Below are 14,639 nucleotides of genomic sequence, written 5' to 3'. Positions count from 1 at the left end.
AGCACCTAAAGGGCATATATTGGATGTTATTTGACAATTTTAGTGATATTTAAACCATGCATAATTCATTAAAAAAAATCAACAAACACATTATACGTAGGATGCATGTTTTAGAACAATTATAGTAGGACTGGCCTTTTTTTCTTCTTCCATCAACTATATAAATAAATAAATAACTAAATAAATAATGCCATGTCTAGATGGTACTAGCTGGGGCCCAATGTGAATTATATTACTAAATTTGAGTGGATGTGCATCTCCTTTTGGCTAAATGAATGAATGTGTAACAGTATTAGAAGTAATAGACATGCTTATTTGTTTGCTTTTCGGAAAGTCATACATTTGTAAACTTTCCAAGATAACCAAATCAGTATCCTTTCTCGCAAAAAGAAAGAAAAAAAGAATCTGAAATGGAATCAGCGGCTCAAAAATGGAATCAACGGCTCGCTCGTGCTTATAAGATCTTGGAGCTTGATATAAGAGCGAAGTTTAGGCTTAAATGTGAAATTGAATGAGAGTTGATCTCTTAAGGTGCTTGGTAAATTAGGTTGACACGGATGCGTAATTAAAGAATTCAGGTGAAAACTTGGCTCGTTGTGAACTTACAATTGCAAGTTGCAACTCACCTATGAATCCTATTTTGAGCCATAAAAAGAATAATTTAAAACCATGTTTCCTAGGAACACAACAATTTGCCAAAAACTCAAAACACGTTTTGTTTGCAAGGAAACAAAGGAAAATTAGCCAACAATTTTTAAATCCATATCTTACACTTCAGTTAGAACTCCTCCTCTTGTGCACACAATCTTCGCATATTTTGCACTTCCTTGTTTTCTCTACTGCATTGTATATACCATTTTTGTTGTCAAAAACATGCATTACTTGCATTAAGAAAAAATATTGATAAGAAACTACAACAGTGAAATGATTACTTGCCTTCTTGGTGGGGAAGAGGAGGATTCAATTCTGGCTGCGCTTTTGATTCCATAGAGAGCATCTTCAAAGAAATTTTTCTGAGATAATCAGACTGCGAAATAACAAAAAGTATAAGAAAGAAAAAGATCTTATCAGTTTTACACTTTTACTCATAAGGTAGCTAACAAAATATGCATATGCCAATATTTGTCTCATTACAATAAGTTTCAACTTTTGCATGTCAATGTGTGAATTATACTCAACTTGAAAAACTCTTCCTGCACTGCATTCTTTTACTAGTATTCTGCTTCTTTTCCAAAAATTCAAGAAAGAAATAAAACTTCTGCAATAGCCAATGATTAAAAACCTCAATTGATCAAAAGGCACACAATTTTCTCAGAATTTAGGTTTAGGGAACAAAGGGGGGTGACATCGGGAAACTCATAGTTCTGGGTTTGATGGTCGCCTTACGGGACACTGGACTTATGCATGTTTACATACCGCACAAATGACGGTTAAGGAAAATGAATATATAGTCTAAGATTTTTTACGAAACACAGGAATAATATCATTGCTTCTTAGCAACAGAAGATATTCCCACCAGCGATGAACAGCCTCTTGCTTAACAACTGAGCAAGACTTAGCTACGAGATGGAAGCTATTCCATGCTACTGGGAAAATTACTAGCACAACTGTGACGATAGCCAAATTCGGTCATTTCGTCGACTATGCTTTTCACTGCCTCTCTATCCTTTCTTTTGGTCACTTCTTTAAGGAAGCCTTGAATTCTCACGAACCTTTGCTCGGTGGCTTATTTGGCTTCCACTGCTGATGCCCTACGTCCGGCGCCTTGAAAACCATTATGCTTTCATAGTAAGTTCCAGCTTCGTCATGTCCACTGGAAGGAAGGCCTTCACTCAAGCCAACAACAACCTCTGCTTAAGTAGTCTACCTTGAAGCAGCTTCAAAGAACATTTCTTTACCTGAGAGAGAAAGAAGAGAGGCCCGCACGGTACCTTTGCGTATTGCTTACACCTTGAGCCCGCCCTTGGCACTGACCTTTGAGACATACCAAGTGTAGCACTTTATACCTGACCTTCTAATGTCACTCTGCCTCAAAAAGATCTATCTATGGCACTTCTGCTTATGGGCTTGAAAGCTATTGGTCGATCTCGTGTTGAGCCTTAAACACCTACCTTTAGCACCATTACCCGCCCAGACCATGTCAAAATAATATACTACAAGTTCTGAAAACATCGATTGTTTTAATTATTTGCAACTTAAGCGTAGCAGCTTATTGAGGCTCTTCTAACAATTTTGACAAGGGTTTGTGAAAAGCTTCGAAAGGATTTAACTACAGACAAAAATCAGGAGTAAAATTTCAACATATACTACCTTCCCATATTAACACCGTGAAATTCCACCTCACTTAACTATGAAACAAACAAAATACATAACACTTAAGACAAAATGATCACAGAACTTAGAAGCAGGAAAAGAAATTACCTGACTAAATGCACTGTTATAGATCTTTTCCTCAAACCGACTTGCAATTTTTTGAAGCTCAATTAATCCCTCTGGGACTGGCACGGGGAGATGCCTCTTTAACGTTTCCATTCTAAAATAATAATTTAAAAAAATAATCAATTGAGTATAACTTTGGTATAAAAATATAAAATAGCGTTTCAATTCTGTCAGTTGAAAATTTATGAAGCATCCAAATTAAACTCTCAAGCAGAAACTTAACAATCTACGAAGATGCTTACTGAAACTAGGTTGGAAGAAAGTTTGCATATCCTAGATCACGCAAGATCGATTCGATTGGGTTCGTATGAAGATTGAATCGATCAAATCAAATTCAAGCTAGATTGATTTTTAACCCGAACTCAGCTCGATTAGACCTTTAAAGATAGAACTAAGCTAAACTCAATCAAGGTTTTCTACAACTCCGATTCAAACATACTTTCCTACTAGAAAAAAAATTTAAAACATGGGCAGCAATTGTGAAACATCAAAATATAACGTGATCAATTAATCCGATTGAATACAGTTGGCCAAGAGACATTGCCTTTACAAATTTTAAGCCTTTTGTAAACTGGTTTTCTCTAAGTATCATCTTTATCAAGGTTAAAAGTTCACAATAATAGAAAACTATACACGCACGGGATAAAAATCACCCGCAATCACAGATAAAATTTAAATAAATAGAGAACGCAAACTGTATAATCTAATCTAATCTAATCTCATCAAAACGACATGATGGATAAATCTCACATCTTGTTCACAATTCTCTGGCGACCTTCTTCGGAAAGTTCCGATCTCCAATCAGGGTGAGCGTTAGGATCAGCTCCCGCTCCAGAACCCGAACCCGAAGCAAAACCCCCTTCCATCGCTGTCAATTTCGGGTCGATAAACGGTCGGAGATGTTTCTATGAGAATTTTCGGGCCAATTTTCAGATGGAGTGATAGTGAGGGTTTAGAGAGAATGGGCAGCCGCTCTCTCAGGTTACCGGACTGAGTACAATTGAATCGGATGGTCCAAAATTGTTCTTTTAACTTGGAACGAATCTCAAAGCAAAAATAATACAGCAAGAGCCGGATGAAATTAAATCCGGACCGTCCTTTTTAATTGTGTTGAGTCAGGTACCTGAGAGACCAATCAACTTGCGTGAGCGATTGTAACTTTGTAAGAAAGGTGGTAAAGTTACCCTTCATTTTTTTTTTTTAGTTTCTTCTTTTTTCTTTTTAGTGTAGTACAGCTCCATCACCACTTTGCAGCGTAATATTTGCAAGGAGCAAGAAGTCTTTCTGCCAATACTCAATTAAACAAGGAGGAATTTCATGTGTATCCCTGAAAAAAATTCAAAATTGCGTATTTTCTCTCTAAAAGTCATAATATCATATGAGGATCCAATTACATTCTTTTTTGGTGGCACAAAATTACACCCTATATTTTCAAATTTCAAACAGTTCATCCAAACCGTTCAACATGATAGATATGTTAAAATTTACTTGCAGATGAAATTTTACATTTTTCTGAATTTTTTTACTATTTGTTAAAATGAGTACAAAAATTCAATGATATGAAAATGACGATTTTGTAAAATACTTAATAAATAATAAAAAAATTCAAACAAAATATAAAATTTGATCTGCAAGCACATTTTAATATATCCATCATGTTGAACTGTTTAGAATATGAAAACTTTGAAAATGGAGAGTGTCATTTAGTGTCACCAAAAAATAGTGTAATTGAATCCCTCCTCATATCATATTTACCCTTCTAAATTTAAAAAACTAAAAAATTTAAAATTACGTAGATTGATCATTATAATAATAATTACATTACTGCTATTATTGTTTATGATGGTAATTATAATTAAATGAATATGATGATGATTATGGTTACAATCAGCATCATCATCATTTATAACTCTCTATCTTTGATGTTTTTTTCTTCTAATTTTCATCATATTGTAATTACAATTATTATCAATAATGTTGTTATTATGATTATTATTTTTAATAATATTATTAGAGGAGTTAGACTAGATTGTTTATGAAACATTTAGGGCATGTTTGTTGGTCGCATGATAACACGGGACGAGATTTGGCGGAGATGAAAATCCACTTTTGAAAAAGTGAGAACTCATAGATACGGGTACGCATAGGATTTATTATGAGAATTGTTGAAATGAGTATTCGGTTATACCGCGGAATTAGTTGTAAAAAATCTTGATTTATTTTAAAAAATGTATTTCTATTTAAAATAAGAAAACAAAAAGTTGTACACAAAATATTTAGACTAATATGTTGTACAAAAGTAGTTGTAATTTGTAAAAAAGAAAAAGAAAAAGAAAGAGAAATTATGTCCGGTTAAGTCAAATGGTTAGTTCCACATGAGTTAATTAAATAAGTTTGAACTACTTATATATACAATCTCTCTTTAATTTTGTAATCTAAGAAAGTAGAAAGACTCCAAAACGGAATTCGCATGGAAACAATGGAGAGAGTCCACTTGACAAGTTGGCAGCCACCAAAAATAAAAATAAAAATAACAGAGAAGAGAAGAGAGGAGAGAGAGTTTGTTGGGAAATAACAGAGAACCGGTAGATCAACCAATCCGACCGCTAATTTTGTAAATACTTATATATGTGAGATGTGAGTAGAATTATAAAATTAAGCATATTTTTACATAGTGAAAATTTCGTATACATATTAAATAAGTACTATAAAAATAAATTTATAGATTATTAAAAGTACAAGAATTATATATTTTTGGAGCGTACAAATTATCCTTATAATTCATTCAAAATAAAACATCGTAAGAACACTTTCTTTTACATTAAAGATGTTTTATAATTTTACACTTTATTTTTAAAATTGAATAAATAACACCACATAAATTCTTCATTCTTTGTGATGAAACAAATCTCCAATGAGCTATATTCAAAATATATAATTGCTTAAAAAGCTGGATCATGACGATTGTCTGATCATGTTCTTCTTCTTCTTTTTTTTTTTTTTTTGAAATGTCATGACAGAAGCTGTCAGGTGGTACTTGTATTTAACTACATGCTCAAACAGTACGCTTACAATGTCCATCATACAAATTAGAGAGCATGCTCTCACTTAATTCACATCTCATCTGTATAATTAAAACGAAAATAAATTAACAACTTCTTAACAGAACTGCAGCCAAAAATTACACTCATTTACAATCTTGTTCACCAGAATCTCGGAGGAAAAACTCCTCTAAAGACTCTTTCGTTTCGTTATTTCCAAATGGCCCAAGTTGTACATATGAACCAAGAAATCCAGCACTTCTCTTTGATCCCATTTCGACTTAAATTGCCATTTCTGTGCACTGATAAAATATCCAAATCTGTTGAATAATTGCACCCTCAGCCTCCAAACCTTTAGATTAATAATAAAAGACATAATTGCTTACCTGGACGGGTTCAATGAGTTATCAAGTCTGATTATGTTCAAACACACAATTGCTTAAATGATACACTACAAACACAAAAGACTGCACCGAACTATTCAATCACTGTCTGCTACAACCTTTTCGCACAACCTTTTTCCTCAAAAGAATAAATGGGTAGTTGCCGTGACCATTAATTAGTCTAAATTCACTAAATAAAAAGGTAAACTGGGTTTTGGATGGTTCATCAATTTTCCAAATAAATCGGCCGGGTTTACATACTTGGTCTTTTTATATGAACCGAACTGGATTAGAGTATGGATCTGGTTTATTCCGGTCTAGCCGTCCCGTCCAGTTTAATTTTAATTACAGTGCGTGATATTATTACTAGCATCGTACCCATGCGTTGCAACAAAAACATATTATTTTATTATAAAATATTATAAAATGAAGAAGATCAAGTGTTTCATTATTTCATTATTTGCGTGACCTTTTTGAAAATCAACCGTTCAAATACGTGCTGCACAAATCTCAAAGCAATAATAATACTGATACGATACGGATACGGCGATACGGCAATTTTCAAAAATGAAGGATTGAATAGCCGAAATATTGTGCGCGTGGAATGATTTTCACGAAGTCTGATAGAATTTTTTTTTCCACGCGCACAGTAAACGGATGAACATGCCCTAAATGGAAAGAAGCGAGAGGGAGAAGTAAAGTGGGGTCCACAAAAATATTTTGTCATTTGATTTAAAATTTCACAGAACCATATTTTATGTTTTCAAACTTTATTTGTTATTTTAAAAATATATAAATACTTACAGATCTATAAATTCTAATCAATAACAATTGTTTTATCTTTATTCAAAATAAAATAAAGTTATTATAAAAATATTTTTATTTGTCTCTAATTATATTTTCTCCAGAAAAGTAGAGAAGAAATAGTTTCCGTGTTTCTAACTTTGAAATTCTTTCATATTTCTCTATTTTCCATTTAACCAAATAAAATCTAATTTAATTAATCCTAAACTCCAAATTAAAAATTAAAATAATCACTTTACCCTTTTCCTTAACTCCAGTTTTTCTCTTTTAAGTAAGAAATGTATGTTTGTAATAATATAATGCAGCACAAAGATATATACTCAATTCAACAATGAGAAATGTATTGTAAATCAGTGTTTTAAAATGCGGTTTTGTTCATGTATGCAGAAGACCACTGCATATCACATATGTAGTATGTGGCTACATATGCGGATTTGTATGTCGAAGTATATATGCGGTTTTACTATGCTTTGTTAAAAAAATATAGATAAAATAAAACTAATCTATCTCTATCTCTAATCTCCTCCACCGCTGTCACACCCCCGATCCGGAGGTGCGACGAACTTACCGTGTCTATTTACCAAACAATATACGTAACACAAGGCATGGATCTTTTTATGCATTGCCAATAGCATCCATTATTTTTTTGCCACATCCCAATTTATTTACAATAATCATCTGACATTTTTATAGTGGATGATGCTAGAGATATATTCTCTGCACCCTGTCAGATACAATAAACCCAAATTCCATACCTTTAGGTGGCCCTGCTGTCAATTATGACCCAGAAGCGTTTCTCTGACTTAGCATAATAAACCTGTAACCCACAAGGGGAAACGAGTGAGAAATAATAAATTATTTCTCAGTGCTGATTGCCACTCAGATTATTGGATTCGAAGGAAATCCATATTCAGAATGAAATCACCGCACGAGAAATTATCAGTTCAGTTCTATAATGACGAATGCAAATGCTCAATAACAGTATCCAATTGAACAACAAAAAATATATAAATAAATCAGAACTCTAAGAATCTTATCAGAATAAATGGTTTGGGTCAAAATCTCTTAATACTTCAAGTATGGTAACATTTGGGACCTAATCTTTATAACCACTAAGTCTAGTAACTTTTGGCTTCTTAACTTTACAATTTCTAGTCTGGTCACACTGATAGATACTATAACATGTATCTGTCGTGTCAGGGCTTATACCATTCTAACTATCCCGACATCTGATTAACGGAAACAATACGGAATCAATATCACAATACTGTCATTATCGGAAAGAAAATCAATGATAAAACAATTACCACAGTTCATTAGTCTTACAGTCACAATTCACATTTATTCAATATCCCATATCCAACCGGTACTGGATTCAGTTGGGGCCATTCACCATATGCGCATAAGGGTTCTGAAGTAAAGTCTAGTAGCTAGCTAGACTTTACGTATAATAATCCTTTTTCTCCACTATATGGAGGTTCAAGGATTACAGTATTTCATATTCATTCAATTCAGTCACTGTGGTCTTAATCAATCATTTACAATAAAAATCAAGCAATCGATAAACAATATCAACATGACAGTCAACGGACTTACCTGTAATTCAGTTTCAGTTGTATTGGGCTATGCATATGATGCAATAGTTCAATCAATGCAGTCAATCAAATATTCAAAATGCACAGCGAGTTACAATTTAATTCCTAGTTATGAATCTCAGACTAATCCAATAACCTCGCACCTGATATCGTAGGGCAATATGTGAAATCTATAGCAATATGTTCTTCCTGATCATTCTGTCTCATCAATCTTTGTCATAATTATGCCTACATCAGAATAATATATTTTCTGATTAATATTTATAATCATTTTATTAATCCTTTTTATTTTAAGTACGGATTAAGGTCAAGTCCAATCAACTAATTTCATGTCCAACAATCCAATGTCAATCAATCATTTAAGTATAAAATCTCAAACTTAAGTTTAGTCCAAATAATTCAAATCCAATAGTCAAGCTCAATTTAATTTTTTTTTTCTTATTTACTAATCAATGTCAAAGACCTATAGTTCAAATCAATTTTCATTCTCACATTTTCAACCGGCTTTTATATCCGTAACCATAATAAACTACTACCAATAGACACTGATTTTCATAATATATCCACATCACTAATCCACTTAGCAATTCATTAAAAAGGGATAAAGATACAAGTTAAAAGAATAATGATACCCTAGTTTGAGATTGGTACCGAAAGGTACAGATTAAAATTTGAGATCTAAACGAAAATTCAACAATTCAATTACCATAATAATTATTAAATTTAGATCTAATTGAAGAACTCATGGATAATAATGGACCTCAAGCATTCAATTAAAACACAATATTAAAACATACCTAGCTAGTGCCAACGTTTCACTTCCAAGAAGAAACAAAGATTGGTACAGCAATCCAATTTCAAAGTTTATTTGAAGATATATATTCGCCTCTGTTGTCTCATGGACAGAGTAAAGAAAAATATAAATGAAAATACAAAGTTTAAAAGAAAGAGAGAGAGACCATTAATTAAGGGATATATTAAGGTGAGGGTGTTTCACTGAGTATAGGCCGCGTGGCCTTAGTGCCACATCATGCTTATTATTATTATTTTTTTCAAACATTACAAATTAGTCCAACAACTTAAACAAAATTGTACATTACTCCTTTACATGTATTTATATGTCTCATATCACTTCTAACCTTCAAATATTTGTTCCTTAGTCTTTCAAAAATTTCAACATGTGACATTCACTTTTTATAAATCAATTGCATATTCAGAGAATTCGTATTTAGTAAATATATATTTTATTTAATAACATAATCAAGTATTTTATCTATTACCTTCAGTTATAAATTTCAAATCACTATTTTACGATATGTTACAACTGCAAAATAATTTTTAAGACTTTTTTCAAGTCCACATAGATAATATATGTGTCTGTATATTTAAAACTGTATAAACTTGACTACATGAGATTCTTTATGCAGAAGACCACTGCATAAGCATATACGTGACATTTCAAAGCACTGACTGTAATTATGTAGTACTCATTTCAACTAACGAGATATATCGTAGATAGATTCTAAAAAAGTAAAGGGAGAGTGGATCCCATTCCTTGAGAAAGATACAAAGGTCACTTTAATTTTTAATTAGCTAGATAAGACTATTCTTTTTAAATTAAAAAGATAAAATATGTTTTAATGAAAATATTAAAAATAAAAGATATTTTAATGGGTATAGAAGCAATTTACCCAATTATAAAACTATAAAAGGCAGGTTTAATGTTCGTTGAACATTATAATAAGACGGAGCATTTCTCAAGTCATCGCATCACTTCCTTGTAAAATCGTCGTAACTCCCCGAGTCGGTGTGTCTCTTCCGATTGTAGGATCTTTTTTCGGCTAAAAGCTTCAAAACCTCTCTTCCGATTGTGGATTAGCGACGCAGACTTCCCCACTATGGGCTCTAATTCGAACGTTGGGCAAAGCGGCGCTGGTGTTGGATCCGAGTCGAACGCTAACCTTGATTGGCGATCGTTACTGCCGCTGGACACTCGACAAAGAATCGTGAACAGTTTGTGAGATTATTTTCATCGATCCTTTATCTAGGATTTTGAATTCAATTTTAGGTGGATTTTGGCTGGGAAGTTCTTGATTTTTCATATTGTATCTTGATTCTTGAAAGTAGTTTCTCCATATATTTATTTTGGTTTTGTAAAACTGTTTGAACCATTTGTGTATTTCTTGTTACTTCAACTGTCTTTTTTTTTTTTTTTTATAGAATCACTGCATATATTTGCCAGAATCTTATATGAGCATTTGACTGGGTATTATCAATTTACCAATTGATAAAATTAGAAACATTACCGGTAAAATGAAAAATTGAGATTTCTATATCTGTGCATTTAGTTTTTGTAACATCAATATCAGTTCGTTACCTAGTTGATTAAATGGTTTTGTGATTTTAGAATGGACACATTAAAGAGGCATCTTCCTGTGCCAGTACCAGAGGGAATAAACGAGCTTCAAAAAATTGCAGTTCGGTTTGAGGAAAAGATCTATAATGCTTCCACTAGTCAGGTACTTCTTCTGTTACTATTTTTTAATTATTTTGTTGTTAAATATAATATAATTACTGTAAACATTGCATAAGGAGGCAGCATGTCAGAGTATTAGTATATAAAAGTAGCATCTGTTGATATTGTACTACTGTTGTTTGTTAATCTTGTGAATTTTTTGACCCTAATTACAATTGAAGACCTTCATTAAGTTGCTATACCGAAGTTGCATCTATTAAAGACCTTTAGCCTGATTTTAAGAAATTGACATCTAACATTTGGCTGTGACACCTAACTCCAGATAAGTGGGCAGTAGATCCTGTTTTTTACGAATTGAATAATAAGAAATTATGAAAAATACGCGCAGAAAATAATTTAAAAGTTTAAAATAACCTAATAACTTTTAAATTGAAAACTTATTGTGTTGGAATTGATGTAGTCACTAGTCGTTTGTGTATCATCATTAGTTTTAATTGGAACTGATGTCTTATATCTTTATGTCTATTTTTGTGGTTTTCTCTTAGCCTGATTATCTTAGAAAAATTTCTCTAAAAATGCTTTCCATGGGAAATAAGACGCAGCCCGGATTAAATCCTTCCCTTCCCAACCAAAATCCGATGGACCCAGGTATTAACATAATCTCTTTATCAAATCAAGGCACTTTCTATTTAGTTTTATGAGTAAGCAGAGAAATGTCTTTTAGGGATTTTTATTCAATTGTAATGCTTTGTAGAAATCATTTGATCTTTTTAACTGCAAATTTAATGTTGAAAATGCATTCATGTCCACCAAAGCATAGAAGTAGATAAAAAGATGCTGAAGTAGATGGTATAAGAAGTAAAGAAAGCAAATGACATTCAAATACAATCCCAAAGCACATTTAAAGGTTCCCTTGGAGAGTCTTGATTAATCTATTATTGTGAAAGTGCTGAAATTGTTTCTCCACTGACAAATGCATATAATGGTAAACACATACAAGATAATAAGAATCAGGTCACAGTCAGATCAGATGTGATTTGAACAATTTTTTAAGAGCTTTCTTTTAGCTGAAAATTCTGTATTGTTAATTTATTCTTTATGATCAAGCTTCTTGCCATGTAAATTATGAAACAGGTGAGGGGATGACGTCACAACAGCCAAGCTTGAACCCTGGCCAATCTCTTGGCATGCCGCAAGTAATGAACCAACCTCCTGCTTCGAGGCAACAACAACCACTCTTACAGGGTTTGCATAATATGCCTACAGCTGTCCCTGGTGGACCTAGTGGGCCCAACTGGTTCCCTCCCTACGAAAATGTATTCAAGCAAGAGACGGCAACAGCCGCAACAGGTCACGCCACAAAAGCAGCTGCTGCAGGAGGTTCTGGGATGATGTCAGCAGCGCCAACAGCTGGGTTGCAGCAGAGTCTGCTGAACTCAGTTCAGCAAAAACCAATGGGCCAAGGTGGGTCATTTCAACAGCAGCCACTCATGCGGCAACAGCCGCAACCCACCATGCAGAATCCCACCATGCCCATGCAATGGACAAATAATGTGACCGACTTACAGCAGCAGCGGTTGCAAATGCAGCAAAACCAGTTGCAACAGAGCCAGATGCAGCAGAACCAGTTGCAATCAAATCAGATGCAGCAGAAGCATGTGCTGTACCAGCAGATGATGCTTGGCCAACAACAAAATCAATTGCTGGGAAGCAGGGGTGCAGGCAACATGAATAACATGCAGCAGAGGCATATGCAAATGCAAAGACAGGCAGACCTGCTGCAACAACAACAACGACAACAATCGCAGCAACGACAGCATCTGCTGTCCCAGCTCCAATCACAACAGCAACAGCCGAGCATGATGCAGCAGAGGGGGATGCAGATGCCACAGCAGCAGATGCAGGGATCCCCAGCCCTTCTCCAAACGCAGAACAGCAATGCAATTGATCCACAGAGGCAGCAGCAACAGCAACAACCACAACAACAACAGAGAGTACTCCAGGATGTTGCTTCCAGCCGTAAGTTGTGCACCCCTTTATTATATTTAGTTCATTTTTAGTAGTGATCATGGTTAGTATTTGAATTTTCTAGTACACAAGGATATAAAAATTATGTAAAGCCTTTAGCGTTTATTATAACCCTTTTGTGGATAGTGTCTCTAGGTTTTAACAAATAGGATTTCTCAGACCAATTGATCGTGGTTAGTATATCAATTTGGCATTCTCTTCTAGAATTGCTAACAAATTGTGCTTTCTTTTAATGTTCAGATGCATCAATGGATTCCACAGCTCAGACTGGGCATCCGGGAGATTGGCAGGACGAGATATACCAAAGGGTACTTTCTTTTACTTCCATCTGCTAGATTGAATTGGCTATATTCTTAAAGTGTCACTTATGAGCACCTTTTCTTTATGAATCCTGTTTCAAAGATCTAAAGCAAATTTGTTGTTCAGGATATTAAACTTGTAGGTTTCTCTCAGAAGTAGTCAATTATGCTGGTATCGAACTGATCAGTAATATGTTGTATATGAAATCCTATGTCAATGCTAGACTTGTTTGGATGTTTCTGCTACTCATTTGCCTTATTTTGCATTTTGAAGATTTGTTTTTGTTCTGATGAAATTTGGTATCTTTTTCTTCTGTTCCTTCCATATAGTTAAAATATCTGAAGGACACTTACTTGGCCGAGCTGAGAGAGATCCATCAGAAGCTTTCAATTAAGATTAGTCAAGTATGCATTTTCAAACTCTTTTCATTTCTTGTTCTAAATTGTCTCTGGGCCTCCTATATACCAACTCATACTGTTAACCTGGCAATTTTGGGACTGAATTAGGAAGAACTTGTTTTGTACTCTTTTTGTGTTTTCAGAAATCTTTTGGTCTGATATTGTCTGATTCCTCAACAAAGCCAATTCACGGCTGATAGTAAACTGAACCAATAATGGTGTGAAGATTAACTGGTTTGGTATCAAGTTTTTACCTGTTGGATTGCATAAAGACTTGCACGACTAGTAATCAATTTCTCTCTCTCTTTTTCTCTGTGGTACAGATGGACAGTATAGTACCGCCAAATGCTAAAGGAGGGGAACAGATTGAGAGAATGAAGCACTTTAAGATGGTTCTGGAGCGCATGATGACAGTGCTGCAGCTCGGCAAGGACAAAATGCAGATTGGCTTGAAAGACAAGTTATCTCTTTACGAAAAGCAGATCCTTAGTATTCTCCAGAATCACAAGAAGGCACCTCAGCAACAACCCCAGGCTGGGGCTCCTTCTGACCAACCTCATTTCCCCGGTCTCCAACAATCACAACCTAGCTTGCAGTCTCAGCAACTGCCACAGCAGCAGCAACCACAACAGATGAACCCTCCCCAGATGGTTGGCTCTCGTGCTGCTATAGGCTCAAGCAACATGTCACACACTGTCACCGTGGCTGGGATGCAAACAAATATGAGTTCTGCACAGGTTCTCAAGCCGCAACAGCAACACCAGGAGCAACAAATTCAGCCACAGCAGCAAATGATGCAGCATCGTGTGATTCAGCAGCAATTGAACACCAGTGCCATGCCTCAGTCAAATAACATTGGCGTGCCAAATGCTATGCAGCAGGGCATCCAGAATACATTACAGTCGGATCAGCTTCGGGCCAGCGGCGCGGGGTCCTCCCTGCAGAACACTATGAAAACAAGGAAGTGCAAAATATGCAAAGATTGTGTGCACAAGAGAAGGAATTCTAACTGAGGTGTAAGATGTTGAAGAAGATTTCACTTATATAATGGAGGAACAGCTTTTGTACTCTCTTTGCCTTGTACCTGAATTTGAATTCGGGAAAAAAGAAAGAAAGATTCACAGCTGAATCTGTAAATACCAGTCAGAAATACACTAGTGCTGGTGGGTTCAGAT

The 14,639-nt window shown here is 34.6% G+C and overlaps 2 protein-coding genes across 3 annotated transcripts; one reads left to right on the top strand and one right to left on the bottom strand.

Moving 5' to 3' along the window:
- Positions 1-622: 622 nt before the first annotated feature.
- LOC144543572 (mediator of RNA polymerase II transcription subunit 15a-like) lies at positions 623-3,446 on the bottom strand. Of its 2 annotated transcripts, none has more exons than XM_078291877.1 (4): positions 3,190-3,446; positions 2,422-2,533; positions 1,180-1,258; positions 623-1,027 (listed from the first exon to the last, which is right to left on the bottom strand). In XM_078291877.1, exons 1-4 carry the CDS (start codon positions 3,303-3,305, stop codon positions 1,023-1,025), a joined length of 312 nt encoding a protein of 103 aa, XP_078148003.1. In that variant the 5' UTR covers positions 3,306-3,446; the 3' UTR covers positions 623-1,022. The 2 variants fall into 2 exon arrangements, with proteins under 2 accessions (XP_078148003.1, XP_078148002.1); XM_078291876.1 differs by lacking the exon at positions 1,180-1,258 and having other exon boundaries at positions 623-839; positions 937-1,027; positions 3,190-3,444.
- Positions 3,447-10,018: 6,572 nt separating this feature from the next.
- Positions 10,019-14,587, top strand: LOC144576355 (mediator of RNA polymerase II transcription subunit 15a-like). The gene is made up of 7 exons (XM_078326722.1): positions 10,019-10,279; positions 10,670-10,781; positions 11,284-11,386; positions 11,873-12,757; positions 13,007-13,074; positions 13,396-13,470; positions 13,788-14,587. Exons 1-7 carry the CDS (start codon positions 10,161-10,163, stop codon positions 14,475-14,477), a joined length of 2,052 nt encoding a protein of 683 aa, XP_078182848.1. The 5' UTR covers positions 10,019-10,160; the 3' UTR covers positions 14,478-14,587.
- The last annotated feature ends 52 nt before the right edge of the window (positions 14,588-14,639 follow it).

The sequence above is a fragment of the Carex rostrata genome, chromosome 25 (assembly GCF_964058835.1).
Source record: "Carex rostrata chromosome 25, lpCarRost1.2, whole genome shotgun sequence".
Taxonomy (NCBI): Eukaryota; Viridiplantae; Streptophyta; class Magnoliopsida; order Poales; family Cyperaceae; genus Carex; species Carex rostrata.
This window is presented reverse-complemented; position numbering and strand designations above follow the sequence as displayed.

Excerpts from the sequence above, each read along its gene's own strand:
- LOC144576355 (XM_078326722.1), top strand. The coding sequence starts at position 10,161 with ATGGGCTCTAATTCGAACGTTGGGCAAAGCGGCGCTGGTGTTGGATCC. Across the intron at positions 11,387-11,872 it reads CCAAAATCCGATGGACCCAG|GTGAGGGGATGACGTCACAA; the intron begins GTATTAACATAA and ends ATTATGAAACAG. Across the intron at positions 13,075-13,395 it reads AGGACGAGATATACCAAAGG|TTAAAATATCTGAAGGACAC; the intron begins GTACTTTCTTTT and ends CCTTCCATATAG.
- LOC144543572 (XM_078291876.1), bottom strand. The coding sequence starts at position 3,305 with ATGGAAGGGGGTTTTGCTTCGGGTTCGGGTTCTGGAGCGGGAGCTGAT. Across the intron at positions 2,534-3,189 it reads CAGAGAATTGTGAACAAGAT|AATGGAAACGTTAAAGAGGC; the intron begins GTGAGATTTATC and ends TTATTATTTTAG. Across the intron at positions 840-936 it reads TCCTCTTCCCCACCAAGAAG|TAGAGAAAACAAGGAAGTGC; the intron begins GCAAGTAATCAT and ends TATACAATGCAG.